Below are 22,802 nucleotides of genomic sequence, written 5' to 3'. Positions count from 1 at the left end.
ACTCTTTTAATATAAGGATGCACAGGCAGGGATGGTGGATGTCTTGTCCAAATCAGACCTTTGCCAGCATCATGACAGAGCTCCTTCCTCCCAAGCCCTTCTCCCCATGCCAGGCTCTGTGCCAAGCCTGGGTCAGCATCTCCCCTTTAATCTCATGGGTACTGTGAGGTGGAGGCTGTGGTCCCATGTTCCAGATGAGGAGACTGAGGAGAAGGGAAGATGCTTGTGCAGAACCATCAGCCAGTAAGTAGAGGGGGAGCGGGCTAGCCTGGCCCCAGCCCCGCAGGCCTTCTTTTGTCCCCTGATGACCAGAGAGAGTCACTGTGAGACTATTCTTTTTCTCCTCTATGTGAATAAAAAACAGTTTGTCCCAGAGCAGCATGCATTAGAATCTTCTGGAGGGTTGTTAGAACTCACACTGCTGGGCCCAGCCCCAGTTTCTGATTCAGTAGGTCTGGGCTGGGGCCAAAGACTTTTAATTCCTAACAAGCTCCCAGTTGATGCTGATGCTACTGGTCCAAGGACCACACTTTGAGAACTGTTGTTCTAAGGGAAATGTCCAAATAAAAAAATATTATCCAGGGGCCACAGATTAAATTGTGAGAGGCTAAGTGAGACCTGGATTGGGTACAGGAGGCCTGCCTATTTCTTTTGGAGTGTGAGGTGGTACATGCTGGCCCTGGAGGGGGCCTGTCACTCAGCTCAAGTTCAGAGATAGCCCCAGAAGGAGTCTATGACCCCTGAGCCTCTAACCTTGATGGTGGCAAAAGGGGTCTCCCACTTCCACATTTGATCAAAATTCAAACAAGAGACCACAGAGCCCTTAAGTCTGTTCAGAAAGCATTCAGAACATATCCAAAGGAAAATAAAAATAGAATAATAAAGACTTAACATTTTCTGCAAACTCTACCAGGTGTCAGGCACTGTGCAAAGTGCTTTACATGTGTAAATACATCTAGTCCTCACAGGCGAGAGCTGTTGCATCTACTTTACAAATAAGGCTCAGAGAGGTTAAGTAACTTGCCCAGAGTCACCCAGCCAGGCAGAGCTGTAGTGTGTGTTGAACCTGGTTCTTCCAGAGTCCACCAGGCTGCCTCTAGAAGGCATCAGGGTAGTTTTTCCTCTTTCTGTTGATAGTGTAGTTGGAGACAAGAAGCCACACACACATACAGTGCCAGATCTGGGGGACCAGGATTCCAAGTCAACCTCTATCATTTCCAACTGTGTCACTTAACTTTTCCATCCTCAGCTTCCTCATCTGTAAACAGTGAGGTTAAGTTATTATCTCCAAGGTCATTGAAAACCCTATGATATTATTTGCTACTTAGAAACCTTGGCAATAGTACGGGGGCTATTTAGATGAGTGTGTCTCTTGGTGATTCAGTCTTATGATAACCTCAGCCTTCAGGACTGAGTGCTGATTGCACCAGGCCCTGTGCTAGGAGCTTTCTGTCTTTGTCTTGTGGAATCCTTATGTCAGACTGCGGAAGCCATGAACTTGATCCCTTGCTGACTGCCTCCTAAGTCTGATAGCAGTGACTTTGGATGTCTTTTGAAGATTCAAGATTGTAATGCAAATAGTAACAGTTTGACATGTTAGCTTAAAAAACACCAATAATATGAAACGAACTCAAAGCACACAGCTTCTTAGTATCACCGCGTCTATTTAGAAATTTTATTGTGTGACAAATCAATGTAATGCTAGACTGAGAAAACGCAGAATATGAGAAACTACCGTTATGAAAACCCAGGACTCCCAGGCTGGACCAGCTAACCTAGCCCGTGCAGATCTAAATGATTCCAAGCCCCTTTGAAAGTTTGCAGTGACTGGCCAGTGAACCCACTCCTGGGAAGGGAATAATTCTAAATATTCACAAAAGTGCCTTCAAAAGGAAGTTCAGGGCAGTTCCTCTCAGCAAAGGAGCATCAAAAATAACCCAGTGTCCAAAAATCAGAATGAATGGGCTATATGGCCTTGCCACTCTTCAGAGTCTCATGCAAAATACTTATCTTAGGATGTGCGGTGGAGACAGAAAATGGTCCATGGACACAAGTTTGAAAAATAAGCAAATACTGCACCTAGAAAAACAAGACAGGCCGGGAGGGAGAAATCAAATCGTTACCAGGCTCAGGGTGGGGTCATGGGATGTGAGAGAAATTTCTTCCTCTTCCTCTTCTCCTCCTCCTTCTCCTCCTCCTCCTTCTCCTCCTTCTTCCTCCTCCTCCTCTCCTCCTCCTCCCCTCCCCTTCCTCCCCTCCCCCTCCCCCTTCTTTTTTTTCTGAGTTTTCTCAAGTTCCTTAAGTGAAGTAGAGGTGACTTTTTAAATGATGGGAAAAAAAACTAGTTAGCCCTGTTTCGAAGCATAAGCTCCACTAGATGCCTCGAGGACTGGATGTTCCCCCGCAGAGCCTGGAGTGGTTTCCCCATCAATGCTTCTCCCCTGGGCTCACTCGGTGTTTGCCAAGGTCACCGCGGAGCCGATGGTCAATAGCAGGTCAATAACTGTCCTCAGCACCTGGGTCCTGGAGGACTTTCCATTTGGAGCACAAATAGCTCCCAAGTTTCTCTCCTGGCTTCCATGGGTGAGGGTTGCCAAGACTCCCAGCGAGTTAAGAGGAAGGAGGATGGGGGGATGGGGGGTGAGGGACTCGCAGGCCAGGCACCGGGGAGGGGGTGCCCTCGCCCTAACCTGGCGGAGGGGTCGTGAAGAACACGGTATTTGTTTTGAAAAGGGAGACTTGGGAAGGGTTTTGTGGATATGCCGCTTCTGATGCTGGGAGCTGTTTCTCATTCTACGTGGTGTGATTGGGATGGCCGAGACAGTGGTAAGACACCAGGGCTGAGGGGCTTCACCCATGTGCTCCTCCTGTAAGTGCTTGTGGTTGACTTTGTGACATTACTTATCTTTATTGCAATTCTTATCTAACTACATTTTTCTTGATGCCCAAAGGATACCGACCACCAGATCCGAGACAAGCTCTTCTATCAAGTTGAGCACTTCTAATTGCCTTTTGTATCCAAACATTACATGTTTATGTTGGAAAATCTGGAGAAGACAGATGTAGAAGAGATTAAAAGTCCCTTACTTCCCCAGTCCTCCGAGAACGGTGGGGACAAAGGCCCACAGTGCGGTCGGTTCTGTCATCCCAGCAAGTGGGCTGGTCTCTGACCCAGCAGACAAGTCCGAGAAAGGCCAGTGTGCAAGCCCGCAGTTGACCTGGGGAGACAGGTCTGTCTCACCTGGTGCTGACGAAGCAGGCCCTCGGCACATGCTCCAGTGATGCCCCTTGGCGCAGCCTTTCAGGGGGCAGTTGGGCGATGCCTCCCCGCAGCTGAGCCGCCACTCCCTGGGGGCGTGTGTGCACTAAGGAGTATGTGGGAGGGTGTCTGATAACAGCCCCTCCCCGCAGAGAGAACGGCGAAGAACAGCAGGGAACCACCTGGATGTCCAGTTGAAGAACTGGTGTTCATGTGTGCTCTGCTCCCTCCGTTTTCTTTCTCTCTTTGTGTGTATGAGACAGTTCTCTTAAAAAACTAGGGCAGCATTTTACATGCTGTTCCCATTACTTAGTAAACACACTGCATTGGTTTCCTACGGCTGCTGTGTGAGGGAACCACAGACTGGGCGGCTGAAACGATGGAAATCATTATCTCCACGTTCTGGAGTCTGGAAGTCTGAGGCAGCGACGGAGGGTCTGTTCCAGACTTCTTCCCCAGCTTCTGGGGTGTGATAGCCATTCTTGGGGTTCCTTGGCTTATAGAGGTGTCCCTGACCTCTGCCTCACCGTCCCTCGGGGTTCTCCCCGTGTGAGCCTCTTTACGAGGGCACCAGTCGTACTGGACAAGGGCCCGCCCTGATGACCTCCTGCTCTTACCTCCAGATGAGGTCACATTCTGGGGTCCTGAGGGGTTGAGACTTCAACATGTAGATTTTTTTCAGAAGGGAAAGGAATTTAACCGCTAACATGTATCAAGAACATTTTTCAGTGTTATCTGACACGGTAGTTTTCTATGCTTTTTAGCTGGGATGAAACCCTTTGAATAAATGAAATTTGAAGCCCATGTGAAACCCTCAAACACAGGTTAAAGCTGGGGAGGGGGCGTGGTGCCCAGGCCTCAGAGGAGTCCAGAAGAAAGCAGGGCTGCTGGCCTTTGCTGTTGTATGTGTATGTGTGTATGTGTGCAAACATGTGTGTGTGTGTGTCAGAGTATTAATTATTAACATTAACTACTGGAACAGTTAATAATTAATTGTCCCCACTGTTCCCAGAGGGTTGGGGAAATAAGTGATTTTTTAATCTCATCTTTGTCTTCAAATTTTCCACAATGAATATGTAACACTTATTAATTAATCATTTATACTCATTAATATTAATAATAACAATAATTAATAGATACTTATTAAACATTCATAATAATAATAAAATCATGACTTAATTAACAAGTTAATGCAACTCATGCTGTACTCACAACAACCCAACCCCATGAGGTTTTTCAAAATTGTCAATCGTTTCCTCTCAACTAGTTACATTTCCTACAATTACAAATTAGGGAATGCCTTTGAGCATCTTTGAATTTGACCAATGGTGCTGTTGCAAAATACATTTTAATTGACTATACTAGGGTTTTTGTACAAAATAGTCATGATAGCCATGGAAGATTATACCTTAATCTCTGAGAACTGTTCTTAAGTTTAAGTGTGTAAGGAATAGTTTTAACGAAAGAAGATGTATTGTCCCAGGATCCTTACTAAGAGCAAGCAGAGGGTATTTAAACTGATCTAGCAGTGGAACTAGGTGGGAATATCGGGATCTTTAGTTTCATCACCACTTAGGTCCCACTGAGTGTTGTGAATTCCTGTGGTCGCATCATCTGTTCCGAGAAGCGATTCTGCCCTGGCTCTGTGTCATCTCACTCATTGACTTAGAAAGTGCCCTTCAAAGGACCCTGTTCACTGCTGCACTTTTCAATGAATTAAAATTTATTTCTGTTAAAAAAATTTTTTTTCTCATTTTTCCCAGTGGAGAAACTGAAGCCAGAGAGGGCAGGTAACCTCCCCAGAGACACACAGCTAATGAACAGCATCAAGATTCTAGCTCAGTCTGATGCCAGAGCCGGCCCTTGAGAACCCTCCACTCCACTGCCTTTCTGAGGCTCTAGGATGTTAAGTTCCATCAGTGAAGTGTAGGTGAGGAAGGGTGTATTTGTAGTGAGCATGAACAAACTGTTGGGTTTTCTTCTGTATCACTTAGTGTTACTTTGTGTGTCCATCTTTCATTTTAACCTGGGTTTCTGGGCACCCCTGTTTCTATCTGTGTTCAGTTGCAGATAACAGAAGCCACTCAGTTGGGTTCCTTTTTTTCCTGTCTCTGCATAATGTTTTTTATTTTTATTTTTTTAATTGAAGTATAGTTGATTTACAATGTTGTGTTAGTTTATGGTGTACAGCAGTGTGATTCAAGTATACATATGTATATTCTTTTTCATATTCTTTTTGTTATAAGATAGTGCAAGCTATTGAGCATAGTTCCCTGTGCTATACAGTATGACCTTATTGTTTATCTATTTCATGTGTAGTAGTTTGTATCTGCCAATCTCGAACTCCTAATTTATCCCTCCCTGCTCCTTTCCCCTTTGGTGACCATAAATTTGTTTTCTATGTCTGTGAGTCTGTTTCTATTTTGTAAATAAGTTCATTTGTGTCATTTTTTTAGATTCCACATATAAGTGATATCATACGGTATTTGTCTTTCTCTGACTTACCTCACTTAGTGTGATAATCCCTAGGTTTATCCACGTTGCTGCAAATGGCATTGTGTCATTTTTATGGCTGTGTAATATTCCATTGTATATATACACCACATCTTCTTTATCCAGTCATCAGTTGATGGACATTTAGGTTCCTTCATGTCTTGGCTACTATAAATAGTGCAGCTGTGAACATTGGGGTGCCTGTACATTTTCGAGCTAGAGTTTTCTTTGGGTACATGTGTTGGGCTCCTTTAAACAGATGAGTATAGCATCCCCTTTATACAGAGGGGGAGCAGGTACTGACGACATGCTTGGAAGGTGGAAGAGCAGGGTCTCAGCTGGGCCTCAGGGTGCCACCCCTAGTTGCCCTCTGTGACGCTTGGGGATCAGAAGCACTGTCCCAGGGCCACAGCTGCAAGCAGGGATGGTAGCCAAACCCCAGGAGCCTTGGAGCATCCTACATCTGCCGGGTCCAGCAAATGGACACCTGGCATCAGCATCCAGCTGCCCGTTCATCCTGGGGTCAAACGTTGTGTGAATGAATGATTGAATGAATTGAACAAACGATGGATTGTGAGTCCTGTGTGACAGCCTAGCCCTGAGGGAGCTGAGAAGTGTGAATTTCAGCTTAGTTGGTGGTGGCACGTTTGTCCCCCTGCGGCGTCATCGCCTCAGGGTATGAGAGAGTATGAATGGACCTTGAAAGAACGTTTTGAAGAGCTCCTTTCTCAAATCTTGGAGTAAATCACTGATGTCCCAGGAGCAAAGGATTTGGGCGGTTCCTGTTTGACAGCGCGTGCCCCCTTTTCAGGGGCTGGAGCAGGTGTGATGCAGTGACAAGTCCACAGGGCCAAGCCTTGTGCATTCCCTGAATCCCGGTGAAGACATAAGAAGTGCAGCCTACAGCCGCTCTGACCAGTGATAACAAAGCTCTGTCTCTCAGCCTCTTCAGTGCAGCAGAGCTGGGTGCGCCCCACGGGACAGGCACTGAGAACATGTGCAAAGCATCTGTCCGCTCACGTGGAGGAGGTGGGGCTGCACGGGCTGTGTTCCAGGGCGCAGGGTGTGTTCCAGGCAAGGCCAGTGAGCACCTCCTCCCTCTGAAAGTGTGGGGGCGGGTGGGAGGTGGTGGTGGGGAGACGCTGTTATTCCCCCTCCCCCGGGGAGAGGTGGAGGGGCCACCCCGTGGGAGCAAAGGAGGCCTGGAGGGGGCAGGCTGCAGAGTCAGGCCGGGTCGGATCTCAGCTCTGTACTTCACCTTCTCGAGCCTCAGTTTCCTCCTCTGTGAAAACGGGCGTCGACTGAGTTCTGTGAGCTTGTTGTGGGGACTCAATACAAACCTGTTTAAATGCCTGGTATCTGCTGAGTATCTTCATGAATGGTCACTGTCATTTGGTTTCTGCAGGCTGTGCTCGAGAGCTTTCTGGGTGCAGCCAGGAGCCGCTGCCATGTGGGTTCCGGTCAGCTGGCCAGAGTGGAGGGGGAGCAGACCTGACTTGTTTGTTTCCTGGGCTGGCCATTTCTTGGAAATCTAGAGTCTTTCCCTTAGTTTCAATGTTAACAAGTGCTAAACACCATCAAAAGTAAGGAATAGCAAGCAAGAAAGGGCTAAGTGGAGGGTGGGGGAGGGACAGCAGGGGCCGTTTCTGGCTGTGTGAGCCTGGGCAGTGGCTCGGCCTCTCCGTGCCCCAGCTGTTTCATGTACAAAGTACGCCAGACGAGCCTCCCTCTCAAGACCTTGAGAGGGTTAATGAGATGACTCTGTGCAGACAGTTCGAACATTCTGTTAGGTCCCTAACTGGGGCTTCCCTCATTCCTGCTCCCAGAGGGAGACGTTACCCCTCGGGTGCTGACATAGGACCTTTCAGGAGTGCTTAACTGTTCTCCTGGTTATGATTTGGGTTTAACAGATCAAAATATAGGTTCGTAGATGCCTCTTGGAAGGCAGAGCACTTCTGTTAAGTGTTGAAGGGATGGTCCATTCACTGTGTAATTTCCCCCTCCCACCGTTTCTTAATTCCCACGACACGAGGGGGAATCTGACATCATCTGACGTCTAACATCACCACGGCGTTAGAGGTTAGTCTGCAAACGTCTGTGAGAATTTCCATGAGATCTAGCAGTTGTGTTGAGCAGCGCTTTGGGGAGCAACCAGTGGACCGGGCTTTCAAAGGTTTGTGTCCAAGTCCAGGCAGGCTGTGGCTCTCAGAGCCACATGTTCTCTCTCGTGTAAGTGGGGCCATGAATGATTCTCAGGGGGCTTGATGGTTGATGCGGTGGTATCAGGGGAACTAGGTTATTTTACTCTGTGTTTGCAGTGGCATTTTTGTTAAGGATGGGCCGGGCTGCGCCTGGGAGGTATCCATCCCTGACGTGGGGTGGGTCAGCCCTAGTAGCATCCCACGGCTTGAGGGGAGGGGAGGAGTGGGTCCCAAGGACATTAAGCTGCCCTGCCCCAGCCCCACAGACTCCAAACAGATGGGTCCTACGTCTTGCAGCTCGGTCTGCCCAGGTCCCGCTGTCCTGCTGGGGCAGCTCGGATGTTGCTTCCATCACCAAGCCCCCAGCCGGAAGCCATCTCTTCTGTCTCCGGGTGTCCCCAGCAGGTTATCCCTCATTACCGTTTTCTGATTTGGGCTGTGATTGTTTATGGACACGTCACCCTTCCCTGCCAGACCTGAAGGTCTGGCTGGAGAGGGGATAAGGTTTATCTCTCTGCCCCCAGGCCTTGTGCCGTACCTGGCATTGTTTGTATGCGTGAAGGAAGGCACTGCAGTGTCCCTCGTGTGCACGTGTGAACACCCGTTTCATAGGCACCTGCCAGCTGCTTTTCCCTGGGCCAGGCACTGAGTCAGGCTCTCAGGAAGCTGAGACTAATGCCAAGTCCTCACTGCCGCAGAGTGCCCCCTGTGGTGGGGGACATAGTGCCAAGATGGGGCGGTCAGGGCTGTGAAGAAGGGAAGCCAGGTGTACTATGGATGTGCAGAGGAAGCCTCCCCTCAGTCTGGGGATAGGATGTGGAAACAAAACCTTTACATTTATGAGTATCCAAAGCCTAACAAAGAAGTTGTGAGCAGAGTGACTGTCCCATTCTTCGGGGAGATACTGGTGGTGGTGGGGAGCAGGGCTGAGATCTGCTGTGAAATATTCAGGTACTCACGCTGAGAAGAATTCCTGCTTAGCTAACTTCAAAATTCGAATCGGCATGGGCTTTGTCTTTGTGATTTAATTTAGATCATCAGTATGATTTTTGTGTTATTTGGGGCCACGTTACTTTATAGTGTGCTTCTTGAGTATCGATTTTATAATGCAGCTTGTATCTTGGTGGATGTATTACAGAGCTCTTTAATTCAGAAGTGGTGAGTTGTGCCTTTTTGGTTGTAGGTCAGAGATTGTGTCAACACTGAGAGATGAACAGTGGCTGGGCGTGAACTTGAGCTTTCTTTTCCTTTAGTTGACTATGAATACGCAGAAGTTGGCTCGCTTTGTGCATTTGAATCTTGAAGGTCATTGTTTTCTTGTAGACGACCTGTAGTTGGGCCACACTGACAATGTCTGCCTTTTAATTGGTGCATTTAGACCATTGATACATATTTTTAATTCAGGTGTAATTGACATAAACATTGTAATAGTTTCAAGTGGGCAGCAAATGATTCAATATTTATGTATGTTGCAAAATGATCACCACAGTAAGTCCAGTTATCAATGGTGACCAGGCATAATGATAGAAGTTAGTTTTCTTGTGATGAGAACTTTGAGAGCCACTCTATTAGCAACTTTCAAATATGCAACACAGTATTGTTTACCACAGTCACCGTGCTGTACACTACAGCTCTTAGACCTTTGATGACCAAAGTGATCATTGATGTAGTTGGATTAGCATCTGCCGTATCTGTTGCTGTTTTCCATCTTTTGACCATTTGTTACTGTTTTTGTCTTCTACCCTCTGATTTCTGTGGCTTTAATGGAGTATTTATATGTTGCCATTTTTTTCTCTCCTTTCTGAGTAGGTCAGTTGTATTTCTTTAAAAAAATTTTAGTGGTCACCCTAGAGTTTGCCATACACATTTACAACTAACCCGAGTCCACTTTCAAATAACACCACGTTGCTTCGTGTGTAATGTAAGACCCTTATACCCAAGTATTCCTATTTCCTCCCTCCTGTTCCTTGTAAATTGCTGTCATTCATTTCATTTATCCAGAAGCTATAATCACAGAATATTTATTGCTTTTATCATTTTGAACATTGTTATCTGTTAGATCAATTAAGAATAAGAAAAATAAAAGTTTTAATTTTACCTTTATTTATTCCTTATCCAGCACTCTTCCTTTCTTTATGTAGATCTGTTTCTGACCTATGTCATTTTCCTTCTCTTGGAAGAACTTACTTCAACATTTTTTGCAAGGCTGGCCTACTGGTGACAAGTGTCTTCAGCTTTTGTTTGTTTGAGTTAGTCTTTATTTCTCCTTCATTTTGAAGGGAAATTTTGCAGGGTACAGAGTTTTAGGTTGGAGATTTTTTTCTTCCAGTGATTTAAATATTTCACTCCATTCTCTTCCAGTTTGTGTGGCTTCTGAAGAAAAGTCTGATATAATTCTTATCCCTGCTCCTCTATTTGTAAGATTTTTTTCCTCTGGCTCCTTTCAAGATTTTTCTTTTATCTTTGATTTTCTGAAGCTTTATTGCGATATGCCTGGGTGTGGATCTTCGGGCATGTACTCTGTGTGTTCGCTGAGCTTCCCAGATCTGTGGTTTAGTATCATAATTTTCAGAAATACGCAGACATTACTGCTTCAAATATTTCTTCTCTTCCTTTCGCTTCCTCTCTTCTCCTATTATGCATGTATTACACCTTTTGTAATTATCCCACAGTTCTGGCATATCCTATTCTGTTTATTTCAGTGGTTTTTTTTTTTTTTTAATTTTGCTGTTCGTCTGGAAAGTTTGTATCAATATGTCTTTAAACTGGCTGATTCCTCAGCCATGTCCAGTGTACTGATGAGCCCATCAAAGGCATTCTTCATTTCTGTTACAATGCTTTTGATCTCCAGCATTTTTTTTTTTTGTTTGGCCCTTTCTTAGAATTTCCATCTCGGCTTACATTAGCATCTATTCTTGCATGTTGTCTGCTTTTTCCATCTGTGCCCTTAGCATATTGATCATAGTTATTTTAAAGTCTTAGTCTGATAATTCCATCATCTCTGCCATATCATAGTCTGGTTCTGATGCTTGCTGCCTCTTCAAACTGGGTTTTTTTGCCATCCAGTTTGCCTGGTAGGTTGTTTGTTTGTTTGTTTTTTCCTGTTGTTGTTGTTGTTGTTACTGAAAGCTGGGCAAGGAGTATTTGGCAAAAGGAACCTGAACTGGTTCCCACAGAGGCTTCTGCTCTTGGGTTTCTGTTCTGGTAACGTATTAGTCTCTGTATCTGCCTGTCTGGGAGTGGTTGGCCCTGTGACCTCAGTTCTCTGATGGATATAAAAAGAAGTTGTGATTTTCAGTTTGTTCAGCTTTTTTCTTGTTGTGTGGATGAGAGTGATGACTCCCAAGTTCCTTGCGCACCAGACCAGAAACTGGAAATTTGATTTCATTCTTTCTGTGTTCTCCTTCCCTCCTTTCTTCCCTCCTACTCTTCCTTCCTCCCCTGTTCTTTTCTTCCATCTTTCTTCCCTGCCTTCCTCCTGTGTAGGGCATTTTATTGGGCAAGACTTTGCCAAAGTGGCTACGGGGCAGGTAGCTGCACAGTATGGCCCTAATCGGGTTTCTCTGGGGTTTTTTTGGGCGGTGGCATCCATGAGTTCAGATATGTGCTCTGTGGGTCTTTGACCATGAGTCCTGGTGCTCCAAGTCTGTCGAATTCAGAGAGGCCTCCCTGCCCTGATCTTGGCTGTACTTTACTTCTGTGGGACATAGCAAGATGGACCTGCTAGGACCAGGTGACAAAGGCTGTACAAAGATTCCTGGGCCCTCCTGCGCCATCGAAGTTGGTTTCCTCACAGCGTCTAGCTCTTACTTATGTCAGCTGCAGCCCTCCGCGTGGTCTTGACTTCAGAGGTGACCAGGTTTATTCTGTGACTGGGGTGACAATGACCAGTGACAATGGCAGGTGATGCTGCCAGCAAAAGGAGAGTGTTCTGACCTCCTAATACTTTTCTGGGGATTGAAAAGTGGTGGTTCCTGGAGAAATCCCACTCTCCCCTTCTTACAGCTGTTTTAAGGTATAAAGGACATACGGTGATACTGAAAAGAACAAAGGAGCAGAGTCTGAGAGGAGGGAGCTTTGGGCAGCAGAGGCCGTCAGCATCCCGAGGGCAGAGTGGGGTGCAGCTACTTGATATTGTGGTCCCAAGCCCAGCACGGTGCCTGCACGTAGGAGGTGAGTGGTGAGCTTGTACTGAACAAACGAGGGAGTGATGCCTCCAACTGGCCGAGCTCCTCTCTGCACTGAGCTTTGTTACCCAAGGGCAAGGCCAAGGTCCTTGATGCTTGTACCCTGCCATTTTACCAAGGGCCATGTTTGACTATGTGGGGAGTGGGGACAGCTGCATCTCTGTGTACACACACACACACACACGCACGCACACACACACACACACTCACACGGCAGTTCTTATGAAATGACACTTACCTTCGTGGTTCGGGGATTATTTTTTTACCAAGGACCCAAGAGTCCTTTGTCCCTTGAAGGATCCCTTGTGTCCTTCCGCCTGAACGTTGTAACTGTGTGACGCTTTCACAGCTGAGCAGGCATCCAGGAGGGGTCCTGATGTGGCCAAGCACCTGTGCTGGGCGGGCATTTTGCCTGGTACTGGACAGCCAAGTGAATAAGACGGTTTCAGAAGAACTGATGCTCCAGCCGGGCAGGTGGGCAAGGAGACACAGCAACAGGGCGAGATGGTACAGGGACCTCGCCAGCCATCCGCGGCCATGTCGGGACTTGCCCCTGAGGGCCACAGCAGCTTGACATGTTATTGCTATTTTGATTATTTTCTGGGCACGGATGCTATGCATGCTGACTTGCTTCAGGAGGCTTCCTCTTGCAGCCTTGGGTGGGTGGCCGGGTTCGGAGGGGCAGGGAGACTGTTTTGAAGGCCCCTGGGCTGCAGGTGGCAGGGTGCAGGGAATGGGAAGGACTGCAGAGGGAGTCTGGCAGCTGGCGCCGTGAGGCTGGGCGCTGCCTGAGCGTCCCCTGCCAGGCCCTGCATTCTCTGCCCTGCTGCCCCCAGGGCACAGCACATGCCTCCTTTTTGCTCCGCTTACCCCCTTCCTTCCAGAACAAATAGCTTTTCAGCGAACCTAGTGATGTGGCTTTTTAGTGTGTGTGTGTGTGTGTGTGTGTATGTGTATCTGAGCCTCAGTTTCCCCATCTCTAAATCAGGAAGACAACCTTGGTCCTGCCTGCCCCTGGGGTTGCTCTGTGGCTTGGCCAGGGTGACATGGGCCACCGTGGCAGCTAGTGGATGGGAGTCGGATGGGGCTTGCCTGTGGTGACGCGGGCAGCTCTGGACCCCTCCGAGCCCGGTTGCCTTCGTGGAGGGTAGGCGTGATGGTGCCGTCAGCGTGCGGGCCTGCTGTGAACCCACCGCCTCCGAGCCTGCCGATTCTCTGCTTCCTTCTGTTGTTGGCAACGGGAACTTTGAAGCCCCAGGCCTTCCGAGGAGCCTTCCCAAGACGCCCAGGACCTCTCTCTGGGAATTCTGATATTCAGGCTGGAGAGGCAGGTCTGTGCATCTCAGAAATGCTTCCCCTGGACATTTGGGGTTTTCCTGTCCTCGTCGGAGCTGCCGAGCTGGTGTGTGTGGTGTGTATGATGTGCGCGGTGTTTGGGGGGGTGTTGATGTGTGGTGTTTGGTGTGTGTGTGGTGGTGTGTGTCAGCTTGGGCTGCTGTAACATAATTCTATAGAACGCGTGCTTTAGACAGCAGACACTTACTTCTCACAGTTTCGCAGGCTAGAAGTCCGAGATCAGGTTTTCACACGCGCCCTCTTCCTGGCTTGTAGACGGCTGCCTTCTTGCTGAGTCCTCACAAGGCAGAGACTGTAAAGGCACTAATCTCATGGGGGCTCCACCCTCGTGATCTGATTACTCCCAAAGGCCCACCTCCTAATCCCATTGTAGTGGACATTAGGATTTCAACACACGAATTCTGGGGAGACACGAACCTTCAGTCCTTGGCAGTATGTGTGTGGTGTTTGCTATGTGTGTGTGCTTGTTTCTCTGTGGTGTATGTGTGTGGTGTGTGTATTGTGTGTTTCTGTATGATGTGTGTATATGCTGGGGGGGTGTTTGTGTATATGTGTCTGTGTTTCTCTGCTTATGTGTGTGGCTTGTGGGTTGGGTGTGTGTTTCCGTATAATGTGTGCATTGTGGGGGGGGTGTTTGTGTGGGGTGTGTGATGTGTGTAGAACAGAGTCTGCCCTTCTCCCCATCACAAGAGGGGCCCTCAGATGTTTGTTGGGTACAGAATGTACAGCTTGACCTGGAGAAGGAGTCAGCACACCCTAGGGCCCCATGGCGGTGGAGTCCACAGCTGGGAGAGTTGGCAGCAAGCGACCTGCATCTCAACTCAGCAGGAATGCGTGGCTCTGCGCGCAGGGAGGGGCTCGGGGGGTCTTGGCCCCTGGTGGCCCCTGAGATGGGAGAGTCCTGGTGAGGGGGTCAGCCAGCCCAGGCGGGGGCGCCACCTGCTGATGAGTGACGTCATCAGCCCGGCCGTGGGAGCTGAGGGCACCTCAGTGAGCTGCGGCCTGGCCCGTGGTGTCTGCGTCAGGTGGTACCTGCCCCATGGCCTCTGAAGCACCAGGTAAGCTCTGCTGACCATCCCGTGGGGTCAGGGGAGCAGAGTTCTCCTCTACTCTCTGGGCCCCTACACCCTCTGTGACCCCAGACTGGCTTCTGACCTGCCTGGGCCTCAGTTTCCCCGTCTGTAAAATGAGTCTGTCCCCTGTGGCCATCCCATCCTGCTGTCCTCCTAGTTCTGGAGGTGGGCAAGGCGATGGTCGCCGAGTGCCATCCCGGTGAGGTGAGGACTACAAGGACACCCTTACCTTGCCTGTGGGGCCAAAGAGGGTTCCTGGAAGAGGTGTGGCCCAAGTCGAGTCCTGAGGACAGTTAGGAGGTGGCTGGAGATAGTCCCATCGGTGAGACACGTGCTGAGGACTGCATGGGACAGCAGGCCTGGCTCACAGGGGCCACCACTGGCTCCGGGTGGCTGTGGGGCTAGGTTCAGGACAGAGGGCACTGTCCCCTGCAGGCTGTCCCCTGAAAGAGCGGGGAAGGCCATCCCACTGCTGCTGGGGCCTGGGTGGGGCAGCGTGCAGGCCAGGGGACAGGGGAGGCCACAGTCAGGCAGGACGGGGTGAAGGCTGGCCAGAGCCGTGGCAAGAGGGGACTCCTCTGAGAACTGGTGGGAGGGGACAAGGCTTGGTGGCCGGACACTGAGGGTCAGCAGCCCTGGGGCTAATGTGAGGATTGAGCTGCCACCCAGAGAGCTCAGAACAGGGCCCGGGGTGCCAAGCACTCCCAGATGTGCTGGGGCTGGTGGCTGTTCTGTTGTCATCATTTCTAAGATCCTCCAGCACTGGGCTTCTGGGATCTGTAATGGGATGCAGGGGCCCCAGAAGCCTGGCTGCCAGCGGCCTGCTCCGGGATCAGCGGTGGTGCCAGCCCTGCTCCCACACACCGCCGTGTGCACGGTCCGCTCCGCTTCATGGCTGAAAAGTCCGGGGTGAGGAGAGCAGGGCTGGGGCCCCGCCTTGCCGTGGTTGGCAGCAGGGCTGGGATGGGTGATGGAGCCCTGCTCCTCATTATGGGTCCTCTCTGCAGCCCTTCACCCCTGAGCCCAGAATCTGTGTTAGGAAAACCTAACTCAGTTGACTTGATTTATTACATCTTAGGATCCTTTTTTTTTTTAACTCCCACTGACTATTTTGTACCAACACAGTATATATAAGAGTCTGGACAGCAAGCACCTTATTAATTTGCTGTCATTGGAGAATGAGGTGTCCTAAGAATGTTACTATTTTAGGGGTCACAGTCTTTTTAAGTGTTAAGGGAATTATTATTTTACTCTCCATGTTTGTTTTGGTGGGGGTGTGGTGGAAAATCTTTGCTTTCTAGAAAGATCTTTGCTGTCTTTTCAATTCTCCTGTCTGTGTGTTTGCCTTTTGCAGAATGCTGTCTGCCAGGTTTGTGTTTGCCTTCTGCTCTGGGCTGGGAGAGCGGACAGCTCTGTTCGCTAGCACTGTGTGTAAATCACGAGCCAGCAGGTTCTGAGGGAAGGACAGGAGACTTGCCTAGGGTGTGGGGGGAACTGATTACTGATGTTAAATGCAGCAGGGGAAGAAGCAGGGCTCAGTGCTGAGAAGCTGGTGATCTTAAGTCATTTGACAACTGCTGCGTGTATCCCCTGAGCGTTTTTCCCTTCATGGACCCAGCATATTCGTTTCCTGTGGTGGCCATACAGAACTCCTTAAAACTGAGTGACTTCAAACAACAGAAATTTACTCTCTCATGGTTCTGGAGGCTGAAAGCCCCAAAGCAAAGTGTCGGCTGGGCCACATGCGCTCTGGAGGCTCTGGGAGAGGAGCCTTCTCCTCGCTTTGGGTCGTTGTCAGCGTTCTCGGCTTCTTGGGCTGCAGCCGCCTCACCCGTCTCCCCGCCCTCTTCACATGGCCTTCCCTTCCTCTGTGTGTCTCCTACAAGGGCATGTGTCATTGAATTGAAGGCTCACCCGAATCCCAAATGTCTCATCTCAAGATCTTTAACTTGCTTACATCTGCAAAGACCCTTTTCCCAGGTAAGGGCGCAGGTTCCGGGGAATAGTATGTGAACATATCTTTTGGGGACCACCATTCATTCAGGCCAGTATAGCCATCATCAGCCAAAAGCTGACCGGTATTGCCCGGGACCTGCTGCCCAACCAAAGCTCTGACCCCGCCTCCTTTAGCCTGAGTCCAGTGTCCTAACCCTTTTGCTTGCTTCTAGAACCTTGTCACCAAGAAGCTTTGCTTTAATGAAGGCTGAGAGTTCTGTAGCCACCAGACAAGGCCTTGGTGCTCAGTACTTTGGCTGATAATGGTGATAATGGTTGTGTCAAGGTGAGAGTGAGCCGGACTCAGGCCGAGTCTGGCATATGGTTCAGTCTCAGCAAATGCCCCCCTCCCGAGGGCGTGTCCTGTTGGCTCAGCCCCTGACACATCTCTCACTCAGATCCACCTGTCTCCGGCCATCTCCCGGCCGCGTCTCGTTTGTCTGCAGCCTGAATGCACTTTAGACAATGCAGTGGCAGTAGCAAGGTCTATGTGGTGCTTCCTGTGTGCCGGGCTGTCTCGAAAGGGTAGAGCTGTCATCATCCGCATTTTAGAGATAGGGAAGCCCAGGGCAGAGCCCGCCAGGAGCCTCCCGGCACTCTCGCAGTCCTGCTTAACTCCGTCCAGGGCCAGCAGAACCTCTCACTCTTGGCGTGATGCTCTGTGTCGCCATCGTGAATGTCTGAGGGGTTTTAGAACCGAGACACTTGTATTTCCATTTTGCACTGGGCAGCAGATTCCGTAGCTGGTCTTGACTCTGTCCATGGTCTGCAGGCCCCATGTGGTCTAGCAGTTTCTTCCACTTATCTCCCTGCATTGATTATTTGGGTGATATTCGATAGAATTTCAAATACCCTGTTTACTATTTCTTTACAGCGCCAATCATGATCCAGTTATTTTATGTATTCATTTCCATATTTGTCTCCCTGGCTAGAAAGTTCCATGGTGGCCGGGACCTTGCCTGGTCCTCCGTTGCACCCCAGAGCTAGCACGGGGCCAGTGCTGAGTGTTACTCTGGGGCGCTCCTTCTGGGCTCTGACTCCCCCTCCCGCTGGGGCGCCGAGCAGCGGCATCTCCTTGCTGAGACTGTGGGGCTACTTTGTCAACACTGGGCTGTACCACGGGCTTAGGGGGCCACCGTGAGCTCTAAACAAAAAGCCCCAGCACAGAACGGCCGCCAAGCTCATCTCAGGTAGGAGAGTGGCCTGCTGTTGTTCCCATGGGCGGGGCCTGTGCAGAGGTCAGAGGCTGATGGTAGGGAAGCTATGTGGCCTCTGAGCCTCGGGCCGAATCGGCCGTGGGTGTGCCCCTGGTGAGGAGGCCAAGTTTGACTTGGCCCAGAACTTTGGGTACCTTCCCAAAAAGCCTGGCCAAAGGGGCCTTGGGTCCAGCTGGTCCAGGGGGTCTGATAGAAATGCGGAGTCTGGGACTGGCCCCCGAGGCTTTGCCAGCCACTGCTCTCATGGCCCCCCGAACATTCCTGGGTTTCCGCTCCCATTCCTCATCCTGGCTGTGGCTGGTCGCCATCCCAGGGCCTCACTGAGGAGTGGTCCGTCCGCTGCCTGTATCCAGCCTGCTGTGCTGCCTCGGGCAGGTGCTTTACGTCCTTGAGGCCCAGCACCTCATCTGATACCCTCTCCTCCTAAGCGTCTTCAGCAACCATGGGAGGGGCTGCCAGGGAAGGAAACGGGCCTGCAGGTTATTCTCAGGCCGCTGAGAAACTGTGACAGTGTGATGCCAAGTGGGCTGTGCCCTGATACCATGGCTTCCAGTAGTACCCAGGCCCAGCACGGGTCACCTTGACCTTCTTGAAGATAATTGGAGGCTGGCATTGCTCCTCCTAATAAACTCAGCTTTGTTTTGTTTGGCGAGTGTCTTCATTGGGCCAGGCACCTTGCAAAGCACTTTGAATTCCAGGCCCTATGAAGTCAGTGCTGTGGGTCCCATTAAACAGATGTAAAAACTGAGTCCTAGAGAAGAAGTTCAGTGACTTGCCCAGGACCACCCAGGTGAGGAAGTGTGAGCTGAGATTCAACCCCAGGTCTGCCTCACTCTGAAGGATGGCCCTTTGATGGGGTGACAAGGGCGTCCTGCAGGACGGTCAGCTGTGTCCCGGGGGCGTGGCCCGTGACCTTTTCTCTCGGAGAAGCATCTTTCCCTTACAGGCAGCCCAGAGACAGTCGGGGAGCTGGAGCTGCGTCTGTGCCTGGAGGGGCAGCTGGCCACAATAGCTTCTTTCTCATCTCTTTCCCAGCTAGAGCCAGGTGTTTTTCTGAAACTTGCTCACTCACCTTCCTTTAAGAAAAATGGCATTTTTTTTCCTGTAAAGCAGTGATAGAAATAGAAAACTTGATTTACCTGAAAGAGTATAAAGAGGAAAATAAGTATCACCTGTGGTTGGCTGTACCACTCAGGCCCCTGCTAACATCTGAGAGGCGAGGGGACCTTGTCCTCACCTCTGTGTCCCCAGCAGGTGCTCAAAACGTTGTGACCAAATGAAAAGGGGGAACAAAGGGAGTTCAGAAAACTGAGCTCACAAATCATGTTTGTGCTTTGACTCTGCCTTTTCTTCTCCACGTGGAGTTTGCTGCCACGGCTTTGACGCGATTTACTTAACCCGTCCCTTCGGGCCGAGCATTTGTTGTTGAGAGAACATCCGAGCGTTTATACAGAGGCCGGGGCTGATTTCTGAGAACGGCTGCTGCTGTAAAAGCAGGCAGGTCAGAAGAGAGAGGAATGAATTCTGAATTGTGCTCTAATCAGTCAAATCCAAGCAAATGGAGTTCAGACTTCTCTGAAGATGGAATGCACCTTGCTGGAATTGATCGGTGGGGATGTTGATTGCCCCTGAATAATCCTTCATGGCGGGCAGAGAAACTGCATTCTCTCCTGTTCCAGAGGAGTGTTACTGGCTTTCATTATTGCCTTCCCAAATTTCTAGTCGGACAGACATCCCCAGGGCTAGCAGATCACGCTGGACTTAAGTTCATGGCCCTTGCATGCTTGCAGCTCATCGGATGTGCTGGCGTTGACCAAACCCTGCCCTGCTCCCTGTCCCACACTTCCCCGCCTGGGTCCCTACTCCCACCCTGCAAAGCAGCTCCCACTGAGGCCACTGACCCCACGTTCCTGAATCCAGTGGCTGCTCTTCAGTCTGTCTTGACCTCTCAGGAGCTGCCCCAGTCGACTCCTTCCTCCTTCTAGAAACTCTTTCTTCTCTTAGCTTCCCGGGTTCTCTGTCTTCTCCTACTTACAGGCTGGTTTATGGTTTTCCTTGCTGATTTTGTGTCTTCTCCCCTCCACTCTGGAATTCTCTCTTGTTTTCCTCACTCTGCATCCTCTCCCAAGGCAAATAATCCCAGCACCGCTTTCTAGCTGTGTGGCCTTAGGTAGCTTACTTGACCTCTCTGTGCCTCGATTTCCTCATCACCTCTTGTCAACCAGCACAACCATACGAGGCAGGTGCTGGTGCCCAGTGTTAGAGACAAGCATACTGAGGCACGCCGAGGTTAAGCACCTCTCCAGGTGCTGCAAGGATTGTATACTCCCTGGCTCTCACTGGGGGACTCAGCACTTCATGGGTGCCTCGTAACTGTCTGTTGTCATTCCCTCATTCTCACACTCACTCAACAGTGTTTACAGAGTGCTTCCTGCATACTGGGCCCTGTTCCAGGCACGGGGGACATAGCTAGGAACTCAACAGACACAGGCCCTGCTTGCTTGAAACTCACATCCTGGTGTAGGGGAAACAGACATGAAATAAGTAAATGTGCGTTTGTCTTATGGAAAGCAGTAAGAAGGCAGAGCAAGGGGGAAGGGGGACCAGATCAGGCTTACAGCGCAGTGCAGCCTGGGGTTAGCTGAGCTCAGGGCTGGGGGCTGGGGGCTGGGGGCTGGGGGCTGGGTTCAGTCCTGGCTCACCACCTCCTGCTGTGGGCCCTGACCCAGGTACTACTGTTTCCTCTTTTTGGCTGTGTGACCATCACCGGTGCTTAACCTCGGCGTGCCTCAGTATGCTTGTCTCTAACACTGGGCACCAGCACCTGCCTCGTATGGTTGTGCTGGTTGACAAGAGGTGACAGAGCTGTGGCGTCCAGTACACAGTGCTACTGGCCGTCACTCGGGCCTGATTTTAATGGCGTTGGCTTTGCCACTGTGCAGGGTGGGAGGGCAGCCCTACCACATGGAAGATCTGGGGTGCCTCAGGGGAATGTGGGTGCTAGAGGGGTCGTTAGCTTATCAGGGCACCCCACTGGCCAGGTGACCAGCTTTGGCCTGGCCAGGCGGGCACAGAGGCCTGAAGGACTGCAGGATGCTGTGCTTGGCTGTCAACCCCTCCAGGGGCCTTCCCTCCTCCCCCAGGCTGGCCTGGGCGCCTCTGCTGGGCCCAAAGCTAGCAGCTCAGGGTGAACCGTTCTGTACTAGTCCCCAGGGAGGGGAAAAGGGAGGAAACCCTGACCTTTATGGAGTCTAAAAGCCCAGTTTTCAGGGTGTGGTCCTTGGACCCTGCTCCAGACTCATCTAGGTGTGCAGATGGGACACCCAGATTCCCCAGCACCCCCACACCCACACGCTGAGCTTTGAGCTCTGTGCTCCCCCAGGGACCTTCCTTTTGAAACAAGCGCCCCAGTGACTGGGCTCTATGGTTGCTTAGGTGGTGTAGTCTCATCTTGATGAGGGCAGGACTGGACTGGACGGAGCCACTCAGTGAGGAGTGGTCACCTGGCAGCCTCTCCTGGGAGCTAGTGAGACGTGTAAATCCGATTCCGAGGTGTGGGCCCCTGGACTCCACCTTAGCAGGCTTCCAAGCGATTCTGATGCAGCCCCCGTTGGAGAAGCATTAGGTCATCCTTAGAGTGAGCGGTGCCTGGCTTGGGGAGGGGGCCGCAGCAGATGCTGACCGCCATTGTGTTTGAGTGCCCCAAGCAGGGGGACACCAGCCCCTGTCTCTGCTGACCTGGCTTCCTTCCTCCCCCAGGGTCCCAAGTGATGGTGGTTTACACGGAGGCGGAGCTGAGCCCTGCGAGACTGGTTAGCACGGTGGAGGAGCTGGTAGCGGCACCTGCTGGCTGGTGGGCGTGAACCCGGGATCTCAGCGTCTCAACTGAGGGGAAGCATGTCTAAGAAAGGCCGGAGCAAGGGCGAGAAGCCCGAGATGGAGGTGGACGCCGTGCAAATGGCAAACGAGGAGCTGCGGGCCAAGCTGACCAGCATTCAGATCGAGTTCCAGCAGGAAAAGAGCAAGGTGGGAGGGGTGCGGGCCTCGGGCTCAGATAGGGGTGGGCTGTCACTTCCCGGTGGGCAGATTGTCCCTGGGGTGTGAGTGGACGGTGTGTTCCGGGGCTGGGGTGGGCTTGGGCGGGCTTGGGCACTGCATCTCTCTGGGCCCCAGCCTGCCCCTCGTTAAAATGGGTATTACATCAGCGGCGGTACAGATACAGGTACGTCCTGACCCCCCCACCCCGCCTGGTTCTGATCTTGGACCATCCACTTCACCCTCGGGGATGTAATCTCCCTCATCTGCAAGACGGGATCCTGATAGTACCACCTGATGGGCCTGCGCTCAGGAGTGAGGACGTCAGTACGTGTACATGGACGGTTTTGCTTTCGGCGGGCAGGTGTGAGCTTTGGTCAGTCCAGGGCCTGGTTGGGTGCCAATCAAAATGCACGCATCATGGGCAGCCAATCGCAGGAGAGGAGCCCAGCCTTTAATCGTGCAGACCTGGCTTCAAACCTCACCTTGGCCCCTGACTGGCTTCACCATCTTGGATCAGTGACATAAAGTCTCTGAATCTCTACTTTCTCACCCGTAACGTAGCACTATAATAACTGCCCAGTTTAAGTTTGTTGTAAAGATCTTAGGTAATGGATACCAAAAAAGGCCGTTGACGTCTGGTGCCTTGTTGTTGGTGTGGTTCTGACCGGGGTGCTTTTGAGGGAAAAGCAGGTGGGGTGGTGGGTGCTCTGTGAGCTCAGAGAGGATCCATGTGAGGAGAGAAGGGGGTGGTGCGGGAGGCTTGCTTCCTCATGGCCCGGCTGAGGCTCTGACCTGGCTGGGGAGGAGGAGGTTATACCCCGAGCCCTGCAGGTGCCCTCCGGCCCTGCCCACAGCACCTGGTGGAGGGAGGGACTGCGCGCGGGATTGCGGCCCGTGTCTGGTGAGTGCTAGGACTCTGGCAGCAGCTGCAGTGCTGAGTGGGGTCCAGCTCCCCAGTGGGGAGAGGGCTGGGGCTTTTGGCC

General features: G+C 50.9%; 1 protein-coding gene across 2 annotated transcripts in view; it reads left to right on the top strand.

Annotated features, from left to right (window-relative positions):
• Positions 1-22,802, top strand: part of JAKMIP1 (janus kinase and microtubule interacting protein 1) — a 134,301-nt gene that overhangs the window by 47,245 nt on the left and 64,254 nt on the right. For both annotated transcript variants that reach the window (XM_074350437.1, XM_074350441.1), the window contains exon 2: positions 21,541-21,807. In XM_074350437.1, the coding sequence (XP_074206538.1) occupies positions 21,679-21,807 (129 nt within the window). In that variant the 5' untranslated portion in view covers positions 21,541-21,678. The remainder of the gene's footprint in view (positions 1-21,540; positions 21,808-22,802) is intronic.

Source organism: Camelus bactrianus, chromosome 2 (assembly GCF_048773025.1).
Source record: "Camelus bactrianus isolate YW-2024 breed Bactrian camel chromosome 2, ASM4877302v1, whole genome shotgun sequence".
NCBI classification, from domain to species: domain Eukaryota; kingdom Metazoa; phylum Chordata; class Mammalia; order Artiodactyla; family Camelidae; genus Camelus; species Camelus bactrianus.
The sequence above is the reverse complement of the archived record's forward strand: the minus strand, read 5'-3'. Positions and strand labels throughout refer to the sequence as shown.